This window comes from Vombatus ursinus, unplaced genomic scaffold (genome assembly GCF_900497805.2).
Source record: "Vombatus ursinus unplaced genomic scaffold, bare-nosed wombat genome assembly UNPS02014779.1, whole genome shotgun sequence".
NCBI lineage: Eukaryota > Metazoa > Chordata > Mammalia > Diprotodontia > Vombatidae > Vombatus > Vombatus ursinus.
Window position 1 is genome coordinate 57,298,468 of NW_020954557.1, and position 13,223 is coordinate 57,311,690.

The 13,223-nt window shown below is 39.3% G+C and overlaps 1 protein-coding gene across 8 annotated transcripts in view; it reads right to left on the reverse strand.

Moving 5' to 3' along the window:
* Nucleotides 1–12,082: 12,082 nt before the first annotated feature.
* The window catches only part of TANK (TRAF family member associated NFKB activator), a 77,149-nt gene continuing 76,008 nt past the window's right edge, over nucleotides 12,083–13,223 (reverse strand). For all 8 annotated transcript variants that reach the window (XM_027865840.1, XM_027865841.1, XM_027865838.1 and 5 more), the window contains one exon: nucleotides 12,083–12,787. In XM_027865840.1, coding sequence (XP_027721641.1) covers nucleotides 12,611–12,787 — 177 coding nt within the window. In that variant the 3' untranslated portion in view covers nucleotides 12,083–12,610. The remainder of the gene's footprint in view (nucleotides 12,788–13,223) is intronic.

Here is a 13,223-nt window from a genome sequence, read left to right on the forward strand (position 1 = left end):
TGTGTGTGTTGTTTTTTTTTTTTTTAACTCCTATAAATCCCATTGTTGTGTTCTGTTAAACAGACAAAACTCGGCAGGACAACAAAGACTTGATCAGTAGGAGGAGGGAAGGTAATATAGAGAAAGTCCTCTCCAGAGGGTAATTAATTCTCAGTCATTCAGATGAGAAGTTCCCTGTTAACTGTTAAGGTTAATGTTCAGGTAGCTTATCTCTATTTTTCCTTAATAATTTTTTTTTTTAATTTTAAAAAAACATTTTTTTTTTTTTTTTGCAGAATGTTATACTATTAATTGCCAATTTGCATATGTGTGCAGCTGCTGTTTTGGCTCCGAACTCAATCCGATAAGCTTGCTGGAGGTATCGCAGAGCACTTGGCAGCTTTCCTATTTGAAAAGAAAGCCTCTTCCTAACTACAGAACAGCTGATAGTCTATCAGCGATAGACCCTGATGGCGTGAATTACAATTACACTACTTTTCACACTAAATCTGGGTGATAGCTACTTGGAAAGAAGTTTCATCATTTTTTACCACAAACTGGAAAAAGAATTACATGGTCATGCTGTGCTTTTAAAGGCAGTTTGGTTCACTTTTGTCTATTTAACACCTAATTCCAAGAAGTCCATAGGCATCTAGAGATCTGAATGGCGCGTAATGAATTCACTGTTTAGATTGAAGATTTTTTAAATCTACCTCAAATTACATTTATTAACAAGGCGACCAGGAAGTGTTAAAGTTGTTAGACGCTTCATTTATTAAATAATTTGTGGGTATTTTCAGTTGTCATATCCAGAGTCATGGGGTTTGCTTATTTTTTTTTTAATTAGCAATCCAAAACAATGCTACTGCAATTTAACAATTCATCACATAATCTTGGGCTCTTCAGTTCAGCTGTTAATGTTAGATAATTCAGATTGTTATTTTGATCTGTTTATAAATGATTTAGGCTGCATTGTGCTGGTAGGAGAAGTGCCGCCTGCAGTACTGAGCTAGGAAGGATCCTCCTCTTTTCTTTCTTCCTCATACATACAGCTCAGGGAGTAGCAGCAGCTCCTTGTTTCATATATGTGTATACATATACATATACATACATATATATATACACACATAAATATGTAGACACACATTTTATATATATGCATATATATGATATGATATGAAGTAATGTATTATATATCTGAGGTAGAGTTTCACCTCCGGTTGAAGGAAACAAGTCATTTGGGGTGGAGTGAGGGGGACCAGTGATTTTAAATGTCTAAACTCATTCTTTTGCCTTGTTATTAGTTTTTCCCTCTCCTGGTTGGGAACTTGGGAAACTATCTGAAAAAGAGCAGGAAAAAAAATCTTAGTTCCAAAGATAAACTAATTATGATCTTAAATTCCAGAAACAGCTTGGGAGGTCAGCAAGCATTATATTTCCTCTTCATGCAAGAACCAAACAACAATTACAAACATGAGGTATATATGTATAGGCTCAATACATATATAACTGTAGAGACCCCTTAAACAACTTCACTCCAGTTCCCTTTCCTCTAATCTTCTGGACCTTAGATTCTCAAATTTAAATTTCATTTGTAAAACCATTTACATTTACCCCCAAAGCAGAAGTGGAACACACTAATCCTGACGTAGTTAACCTAACAGAAAATAGATTTTGTTTTCCTTTTTTAGTCGCCTGCTTTATTAGACTTCTCACTCTCACAGATTATCCAAAGACTACCCATTGATTGATCGCCCGTAGAGCTGCATTTGGTGTAAAGAAAAACCTCACAGCTTTATTGGCTCCCAGGAGACAAAACAAACAGAACAAGATATTCATATTAATGCAAACAATGCAACAAATGAGGGGGAAAAATCGCCACATTGAACTGAGCCGGTGGAAGAGGTCCGGAGACAAGTCCAGCTGGGTGGCTTCAGGCCCCAGTCACCCTCTGGGCCTCCCGCTTCCCTCCTAGAACTGCCCCTAGTCTTCAGCAGCTCTACCCACCCTGGAGGCCAGCCCTGAACCCCAGGGAAAGGTTAACGAGGAGGAAATGACCACTGCTTATTGGACCTGGGCCAGGACAGATGGGAGGGGTCAAGGACTCCCCCTCTAAGAAGTAACACACAAAGCTTCTCCACTGCAATCTCCAATGCCTTCAATTTTCTTTTGTTGGAGGAATTTCCTCATTCTCTCTAGATCCTTCAGTGAAGCCTCCATAAATGCCTTAGGTTAGGACCTCATTCAACTCCTGTGTGCTTCTCCCCATTCCCCTCCCCCAAAAGAAAACATGACAACCTTTCTTGACATTGGAATTGTTGGGAACTTTGGAGCCAAAAGATCAGCTTATTTTCCCAGGCATAAAGAAAATCAATCAATCAAAAAACATTAAATATCAACCATATGCCAAGGCACTGTGCAGTGTGCCGAGGATACAATGACAAAAAACAATCTTTGCCCTCAAGAAGCGTTCATTATATGGTGGGGGAAGGTTAAAGAAGGGGACTTATGTGCAGATAGATAAAATATACACAAAGTAAACACAAGGTGTTTTCCCAGGGGATGGCAGTAGCACTTGGGATGGAGGAAGGAAGAGTCCCAATAAATTAAGTGTAACATTTATGGGGTAATCCTTGCTATGAAGAGTTCAGAGGAGGGAGGGAAACATCATTATTGGCTAGGGATACAGAAGGAAGGTGGAATATACTGGTAAGAGAGAAGGCATGTGGAAAAACATGTTATACAAGACATCATGCCAGTGAGCCAAAAGATTATAAGACATAACAAAACAACGCTTGATCTAAAAACTACACAAGCACAGTAAGTTGGGACAAACAGAAAATTCTAATGGACCGTATCAAAAGTGAAGATATTTGTAAAGAGGATCATATATCAGAAAGGAAGCTACAGGAAAAAGGTCCAAAGTTTTTTGATATTTTTTCAGGTGACAGTATATATCTAATGGCATGGAATTTACACTCTTTATTAGAAAATGGACAAGGCTTTAGAGAACCCTCTGATGGCATGCTGGACCTTAGGAACAAAGGGAATCAAAGGAGCAGTTTTATTTTTTTCTTTGACAGCAGAGGGTTACAACAACTCATCAGCAAACAGGGTATCAGTTATAACAAGTATTTCCATGTCAACATAATATATCTGTTCTGAGCACTCACTATGAAATCACAATACTAATTTATATTTAATTTGGAAATAAATAAATTATGACTTTAAAACCATAAGGAAAGCTAACTGTCCTCCCTGAACTCTAGTGATACAGTGGTATAGAAATAGATTTCGTCTAGATCTCAATGATGCCAAAAGAAAGAACTTTCAAAATATTCATAGTAAAGCCATAAAGAAAACAACAACAATAATGCAATAATGCAATAGGCCCAGGTCCTAGGGGTGTGTGTGTGTGTGTGTGTGTGTGTGTGTGTGTGTGTGTGTGTATGGTCACTCATCTTTCATAAAGATGTGCAAAGAATAGGACCTCCTGGTGTGTGTGTGTGTGTGTGTGTGTGTGTGTGTGTGTGTGTTATTTGAAAGAACCATGCTGTGGAACTTCTTAGGATTTGGTTTAAAAAACAACCCCAAGACTCCAAAACTTTCATTAAACAAGCTTTATCATCCTTATTGATACTTTGGAATCCCAGCATACTAGCCTTTCTTTTAAATAAATTCTTGGAAGTTTATGTACACAAGATGCCCCTTTATCACTGGCTGCTTATGCTACTTAACTGCAGAAGGAGATACTGGTTTGTCCAGTGACAACAATTTTTAGAAGATTTATTCACAAATAGTTTGGTGAAGAAAGTAGATGATATAATGACATACCTCACCTTGAGCTACAGGACTGTCATGGAATTGCTTTAGATCAATTACTTAGTTCAAATGGATTGGTTCAGCGAATATTTTTATTCTGGTTCAATGGTTTTTAGGAAACATGTAGGTTCACTTACTGTTTGAACCGATTCACCAATGGGTTTAATTTGTTTGTTATTTTAAGCAATATTGGTTGAGTTTGCAGTTCTATAAAAATGCCATTTTCATTTGGTCCAAGGATCAGCAAATTCATACAGTTTGTTCTGGATTCTGATTAATAATAATTCTGATTAACTGGATTCAGTTTTATTCATGGTTCAGTTTTAAGGCTCTAAGTCCTTTGGTGTTTTTTCCTACCCAAGTTCCTGTGTCCTGTGTCATTCTATGAAAAACACACTCAACACAGGACAAATATTTTTATGAAAATATTCACAGCTAAGTAAAATGATTAAACTAAGTTTATTCTTCATTAGACATGACTTGGTAAAACAATTATTTTAAAAGGCAAACTGCAAGAGACTCAATATCCCATTGACTAAATATCTCTTAATTCTAGGGGTTATGTATTGCTTTTTTAATTTTCATTTCCAGCTCAAAGTATTAACTATGCCTCCCTATCCCTAGAATGAATTGCCTTTTGTGCTGATCTAGTTCTCTCTTCTGTAGCCTTCTTATTATAGAGGATGTGCCAGAAGTCTGTGCACCCGCTGTTGTGATAAATATTATCAGAAAGCTGCTGCATATAAATACATCTTTCTTATATTTAATATAAATGATGAAATGGCCCCAGGTGCTTAAACACATTCATACACATTATCTCTCATTTACAAAGATAATTCGACTGGCCATTTTCAGTATAGGGACCTTTCAGTGTATGGGACCTTTATAAAACCCCAAATTTCTAACTAGGGGAGCATATTGAAAAACTGAATTTCTTCCTTATCCTTTCAGATTCTATGTCTTGCAAGATATCTAATATCATAATTTAAGCTCTCCATGTGGGAAAGGACAAAGACATTCGCAAAGATTACAGGTAGACTTTTCAAAGCAAGCAATAGCTTTCCTTGGCTTAATAAATAACTCTTTTGTTGTTGTTATTGTTGTTGTTGTTTATTACCAAAGGAAAGTGAAGGGGGCAGGGAATTTCCTGGAATTTGGGCCAAGGTGATTCCTAAAAATAAAGTTTTCTCTTATTATTGGTTGGGTGTCAGAAAACACCCATAGCCAGGTCAATTTTCTAGTGATGACTTCTTTTATTTTTAACTTACGTAACCTTGCAATCCAGAATCTATACTAACTCTTCAGGAAAGCACTGTTTTGTGGGCAAGAGGTAATATTATAACAATCCTGGGAATTTAAGTAATGGGATAGCATTCTGTTGGATTGAGGCCTACCTGACGTCCCAGGATAAAAAGAGATAAAAAGATGGAGCTGGAAATAATGTAGCCTAAGTGAACCTCTCCCTCCCCTCATACTCCCAACACCCTCAAACACCTGACACAATTCTTCCCTGTATAGATAGATTTGTGACTAGAACTGGGCATAGAGGAGGCTGCCAAGTTAGTTACCTTTAGAAAAAAGAGAAAAGGAAAAAGAAAAAGGAAAGGAGAGAGCAGGAGATATTATTGCATCCCGCTCTATCAAAAGAATATTCTTAGAATGACCACTGGTAACTTATTTTGCTTTGGGGTCTCTCCTTGAACTATAGTTTTTTGGGGTCTCTTGTTGAACCATACACTCCATAAAGATCCATTGCTAAATAGACTTCATTCACATTCTGAATCTGGTTTTTGTCTCACACATATTAAATTTTACAAAACAGAAAGAAACAATAGAGCTTATTAGGAAAAACTTGTTTTGAATAGTAAATTAAGCATAATGGAAATAGACACATATTTTAACAAGCCTTTCCCCCCTTCTTACCATTTGAGCATTTACATCTTTTTTTCAAAGTACAGCAATTTTCCCCTTAAGTCTTAAACTGGCACTGCACACTTTGAGCAAATGAGACAAACATCACTCTTTATATACTAAGAGAGAGAAATAATTGCAATTCAGTAGGTTCCAAATGCACAATCTTTTGCAAAAGAGCTTAGGCAGTTATTTCTAGAGTGAATTAACCAATTCAATGCAGTGTCTACAAAACCTAAAGGAAATAGATGTTCCTAGGACAGTGTTAGCCAAGTACCAATTCTGATTGATTTCATTTTATGCCTTGTTTCCACATTCATGAAATACATATAAAGCCATAGGTATGCTTGAATTTGCATAATTTGTTATTAAGAGGTATGCCCCAGGTGCAGCTATCTTCAAAGCCAAAATCTTTTCTTTATAAGTGTTGTCAAAGTGATGTATATATTAAAAAATCTTGGAATATTATCTCAGAAAGGAAGTAACAGCCCAATGAGCCATATGTTCAGGGAACCTAACAGGTTTCCACTAGGGACTAAATTTCACTTCACCTTTTTGTCCTTATGTGCAAATAAAAACTCATCTGTAAATATGCCATTAAAACAACCATGCAAATTAGTAAAGTCCATAGGCCTGAAAGAAATTAGGTTAGGCCCCAAAGAAACCAGGCTGTTAGAAGACTGAAATTTGAATTAATATTAGATGGGCATTATACAACATTAGTATAGTACTAGGCTTTTTCAAACATTACATTCTCAGATACATTCATATTTATATCATTGGTGAATAAAAGACTGATGAAAATTATTGAACTACTAAATTCTGAGACTGACAGAGTTTCTAAGTCCCCCCTCAGGGCCTGGTACAAAGTTAAACTCTATGCTTTAGATATATTTCTATTTTAACACTCAGGAACAACAGAATTTGTCAAATAACCATGTAGACTTACACAGACACACACAATATTCAATAAAGCAAAGGGGGACAGGTCAATTAGTCTTCCTAAAATGCAAAAAAACAAACCAAAAAAAAAAACCAAGCAAAATCAGCAACAACAACAACAAAACCCTGACTTATTAGTATACACAGGTAAAAAAATATTCCTGTGGAGATACCTCAGATTTAAAGATAGTCACGTTCTACATTATTTCAGCAGATTTTACACAATTTTGTAACCTTCTACTAGTATTGTAATTCTCATGTATGTTATATATTTTATAAATGTGCATGATATGTGGGTATATTTACAATGTTAAGAATTTGCTCTACCTGTAATCGGCAAGCTTTTCACATTTTAAAGATTTATTAATGTCAAAAGCTTCTCAGGCCAAATGTTATTGACATTGTGCTTTTTTTCCCCCCTGGGATTGGTAAGGAGGTCAGCAGAAGAAAAATTGTTTCTGGGTTAAGTCTTGGCAAGGGTTTAAAGGATAGGGTTGGGAAGGAGGAAGAGAGCGGAGAAGATAGTTTTGTTATGCTAACTTAGACACCTGCTTACCTAAATACCATCTGACTGTTTAATCTGAAATTGATCTGTCCAGGGAACAGGGAGCTACTATGAATAGATTTGAACTAGGAATTTGGAATCTCATTCTTTGCTTTACACACTTTAAGGCCTCTGAAATTGTTCTGCTACTCAATTCTGATAATCCATTTAAGTCACAACAGAGGCAATAAATTATTTTCTTAACATAAAAGGCAGTTTATGTAAATTTACAATAATAAACAACATTTAAACATTAAAGGGAAAAGTGTATAGTAAGCAAAAGCTTTAGAGGCATTAATGGGATAATAACTGAGAAACATTTGACAGTAAACAGCCCAGAGCTCTGCTTCCTGCCTCACAAAAGGAACAAGTAACATTATAGAGGTGAAAGTTGAAGACTCCTTGGTTAATCCACTTTTGAAGGTTAGAAGATTTGAAGGTTTGGCTGTTTGGCAGCTGAAGGCCTCAGTCTTTGACCTGCTTCTCCAGGGCTAGAGAAGGTAGAGAAGGGACCTGGCAGGGGAGCTGTACGCATTCTTGAAGATGCTCTATATTGCCCTCGGCAAAAGCTGCTGAGGCAGTGAATGTATCTGGGAGTCCGGTGAAAGGAGGGACAGATGCATTTCTTTAAAGTTCCTTTCTTTCACAATTATGTTATCATTGCCTATTTCGGTGGTTCAGATTGTACTAGCTAGATTAGATCTTGAAGAGCAAAATCTGTGTAAACCAACCTCTTAACGACAAAGGCCGGTTTGAAGGTATAAAAGAGTCCTTGAGATTTTCCCCTAGAGATGATGGGAGGGCAGAGGGTGTGCTGCTGGGAGGCTTCCTCAGGATCTGGGGGCTTTGGGGGGGCAGACCCTGGGGATGCCTGGGGCCCCAAGAGGAAGGTATCACTTATTCATCAAGTTACTTGTATTTTTGGCTGTCCTACAGCTATTTCTGAAGGCCGGCTAGTACAATAATACTGTGACTTGTCCGAACACTACATAGGATCCCTACAATGCTCCACCCCCTCCCCACCCCTAAAAATTCACCAGGGCAATTCACCAGTTGTTTGTCACCACACCAGAGGCCACCAAAGGCTGGGCGTTGTGGATGGGGTTGAATCTTTTTTCATATAGATTCAGAGGTGAGGCTAGGATTGGTCAGCAATGAGTCCAAGGATGATGCCCTTTAACTCTTGTAGAAAGGGCCACTGCACCCAATACAGTCCCCATCTCGCAATACTTGCTTGCCCTAAATTCTTTTATGAACCCACTCAGCCCAACACGTCTTAAGAAAGCGTTTGTCCAACAGAGTGGAATGTAGGGAGTACGAGGAAAAAAAAAAACCTTAGCTTGTTTTTTTCAGATTACATTTTGCCACTAGTATCCTCCACCTGACCAATATCTCTTCTCCCCCCGCCCCTCCCCCCAAAAAATCCCTCAAAAGAAAACAAAAACTAATACAGGTTTTGCAAGGGGAAACAGTGAAGGGGCCCCCTTTTCAAATCCTCGGGGTCCGCTGGCGCCTTTCTCTTTCCAAGCTGCTTGTGAGCGGAACTCCGGCTCTAGGTGGCTGGGAGGCGCAGCGGTGGTGCCAATATGTGGGGTGTGCTAGAAGAGTGGAACAGCGACTGTATGTGTGTGTGTGCGCGCGCGTGTATTTTGGCCAAGGAGATTGGGAGTAGTGGTGCTTGGGTTCGGCTTTGCCAGCGGCTGAAAGGAAGGATGAAGAAGGGGAGGAGAGATGGAGAAAGGAGACGATGGCAGTGGGGCGGACAGGGCAAAGGAGGGAGCATCAAATAGGCGGAGAGGGAGGGAAGGAGCGGAGGAGGAGAGAAAAGAAAAGGGTGGGAGGAGGGAGAGAGAGAGAGAGAGAGAGAGAGAGAGACAGAGAGAGAGAGAGAGAGAGAAAGGAGGGAGCGCGGCAGGCAGGCGGAGGGAGGGCTGATTAGCATGCAGCAGCGCTCGCAAGCCCGGCTCCATTGTTTTAACACCTCCCCTCTCCTCCGCGCCAATCTGTCACCGTTCAGCAGGCGAACGCTGCTGCCTCAAATGCTGCTCTTCTCAAATGAGACGGATAATTAGTTGCCCCGCACGAATGCCGCACTCTTCTCACCCCTGATTGCTATCACCTTCTTGCTCCTGGCAGTTTTGACACCTCGTAATCAGCCTGCTGCTTTTCTCTTTTCTTTCCCGACTTCTGCTTCCCTCCCCCCTTTTTCCTTCTTAGATCTTTTTTTTAAAAAATTATTTATTATTATTTTAAATGCAATCCGAGCTCCCATTTGGTCGGAGCCTCTGCTGAGTTAACCTTCCTGTATATATTTATCTGTGTATGTATGGATAATGCACAGAGGATACAGAAAATGGGGCAATGGGTGTGTAGTGCGTGTGGCGATGCTGATGGTGATGGTGGTGATGGGTGGGGAAGAGTTTGTTTTGCAAGAGAGAACTTCCCTCCTCTCCCGCCGAGATTTTTTTTTTCTGGGGGGAGGAGAGGGAGAGGTAGGAGCAGAGGAGAGCTGGGGAGAGACCTCAATTAATGCTTTAAAGATCTCTTAGAAATTAACAAACTGGGGAGTCTCGGAATCTGTCAGAGGCGTGTTTTCCCCTTTCTCCTCTAACGAGCATTGACAGTCTAATTACCGTAGCTACAAGCAGCTGTCGAGGCAGCAGCCAGGGAGAGAAGGCGCCACGGGCTGTGCCCGGCCCCGCCGCCAGCCCCCTGCACCCTGCGGAACGAGCTGCCAAAGGCTGCCCGGCTGGCTGGACTTCGGGGTGGAGAAAAAGAAGGGTCCGGACCCGGGGGGTCAGGAAAGCTTCGGAGACCACCAAGGCAGACTTGACATAGGCAGCAGCCGGGTTTATGATTTTTCTTTTCTTTTTTTTTTTTTTAAAAGAAAATCCTCACCTTTAAGGTTAAAAGATTCGAAGAAAAAAGGAGGGTAGGTGTGGGGGAGTGGGAAATTCTCTCGAGCCATCCCACTTCCCTACCTCGACCTCCCCCCCCACCGTCCCCACCTCCCACCTCCCCCCGTGTTGGTAAAATAACCACCCAACCCGGGGCTGAGGAGGCGGGGTGAGCCAGGCTCAAGTGTAAGAAAGCAGATGTCCCCGCTGGCAGCAGCCTTAGCCTCCAGGGAAAACTGCTGGGGGAGGGGGTGCCTCCCGAGGACATTCACCTCCTACTTCTCAGGCATCCCGCTCACAATTACCTCGCCTTGGCGGGGGTGGTTTTTTCAGACTCAGCGTTTGGCGAGTGCAGCTTTTTTACCTGGGAGCGGTTGTTTCCCGGCCACGCTCAGCAGATGCCAAGATGCATCCCCTGCACGACTCAGTTAGGAAGGAAGATCTCAGATCTGGAACGTTACCCACTCCTCCCTTTCCCGATACTGCTCTTGCTGCTGCTGCTCCTGCCACCGGCACCTCTGCTCAAGCGTGCTGCTCCCCAAACCCTGCAACTAACCTTTCTCCCAGCAACTGCAGAGCTCCCTGGGAAGTGTGGGTCTTCGTGGTGTGTAGATCTGTACTTGCAGGGCCCCAGAACAAGAGTCAATAAAAAGTTGCCTCCCAGCCCCTTCTCCCTACCCTCTTACTGAGACTTCTGGAGGAATGGGACAAGAAAGGGTAGCTGGGGATCAATGTAATATGACTCAAGTAAGTGGACAAGCTTTAAAAAAAGGTAAATATGAGTCTTATTAGATTATTAACAACCTCCAAGTCTTTGCTTCTCTGAGGAAAAAGGCAGGAATGTGTGCAGGGGGTCAGCTATGTGTGAGGAATGCCATTCTTTCTTTAGGCCCCCTTTCTGGAACAGTCAGCTGAGGAAGCAGACACTTCAGATTACACGTGCTGGAAAGAAAAGCTTGGAGTGGTCGATGTCAGATAAAGTGGGGAAATGGCCCATAACGATATCCAGGCATTTCCACTCATTTCCTTTGCCAATGAAATAGAGATCTGAAGGCTTCAATACCCTACATAGTAAAAAAATACTGTAATAATCAACCTAATTTGATGGAGGTGAGGGAAATGTCAATCCAGTGCCATTGGAACCTCTCAGTAGAGAAGGGGCTCTCATTCTTTTACACAGATGAGCCTCTCTATTTGGTTCTATTCACAGAGTCAGGCTGAAGCTCCTCATAGCCAAAATCAAAGAATTAAAAGATTTTCATATGATGTCTAGCTTCAAGATAGCTGAAGAAACTCCTGTTCTTAGGTGATGGGAAATCTATTTTTTCACTTGATAAAATGGGAAAGTAATCTCCACGTAGCTTTTAACACAAGATAGAAAGGACGTTAAGTTTTAAAATGGCCTATGTGATAGAGAAGGCAAACTTATAGGAAGCTTCACTGTAAGGTGCTGTACTGCATGTTTTCTTCTTCAAGTCTCAAAACCTTGTCCACTAGCAGAGAATTAGACTGCCAGACCCATGCAGAGAGAATGCCTCAGCTAAAATATGTAATATTCCCAACTAAAGTACCGAAAGCTACAGCAGTCCTTTTTAGAATAAACCAAACTAAATTAAAGTAGTTCAAGTTTCTTTAGCATGAATGTGACCTTTAAAATGTAAAGCAATAAATATGATAATAAAATGCTATGGATAACACTGATCATACCTTTCCCAGACTCATCATCACCCCTCCAATTGTTAAAGGAAAGAAAATAGGGATTTAGAACTTAATGCTAAAACTAAATCTTGCATTCCAAATAGTGTCTCCTACTGAATTAGAATATATGTATATTTTGTTAATATGGATCACAGTATAAGTAACAAATTTAATAATACATTTCTATCAAGTATATGTATGCATCATAAAATGATTATCAAAACAGTCAATCAAGTCATTACTTCTATTAGAAAAAAATGTATCAAATAACAACACAGGTAGACCAAAGTATAATTTTTCACCACCAGCCAACAAACATCTTAAGCTTGGCTTTTTATTCTGGATTTTTATTATGTTTGCTTACTGTAGGTGTATCTGAAAAGGACATGCCATAGAGCATAAATAGTTTTAGCTATTTTAACAAAAAGAATCCCTTATAAATATTTGACATTTTCAAATCGAAAATATCTAACTAGGAATCCAAGCAATATGCTTAGATGTTTGAGGCTACACTTAATTATGATCATGCTACTCTCTAAATTACACAGGTAATATTGATTTCCAGTAATGACACTTTAAATATGAATACACTAAATTATAGGATTTTTTAATGAGATGTTCTTTTAAATGATTACAACAAAGTTAAAAAAATATATTTAGGAAAACAATCTAAACACCTAGAGCAATGAATTGTATTATAAACATCCCATTCTAAAAACTTTACATGAATATTTAAATTTACAATCAAGTATTTATAGGATTACAAACCAAAAATCATTGCATAAAATCCCACATCCATGTCTGTCTTAAAAATGTCTTAAGATTCTCCATTGAAGTGTGAATTAAGATGCCGAAGGAAATCCCCTCTGGATGTAATTGATGGTGGGAAAACTGCTTGACAGAATTCACATACTTGAGGTTTGTGCAGTTCTGAGTCTGTACTACTTAGTGCCAATAAGTCATTCTCTTGATTAGGGTAGGGCTTCCAGAGGGGCTGTAAAGAGGGGAAAAAAAGCTTACTTTACTTATTTTTAAAAATTATCTGATACATTTTGAATATTAAGTTATCTGAATATGTTTTAAACCACCACTAAAGGCAAATTATTCTTTGGGTTAAAATAGGCACAAGAATTAAATCTGTACTTACATTTTCTTTAAAAAAAAATCAACTAAACATTGACAAGAATATTTAAGAAATATGTACATTTATTTTTATCTTTATATATTTAGAAATATTCTAGATTTAGTAATAGTCCTTTTAAAACATACCTAAAATTGTTAATAACTATACCACTTTTTGACTAATGATGCTAATCTCTGATATTTTGGAATTTTCTAGAAATTTCACATTTCTTATTTGGTTACAGAAACCTTAAGCTACAGTTCTTTTAGTACCATCTGGGTTAAGTGGACATTAGCACATATTTTTC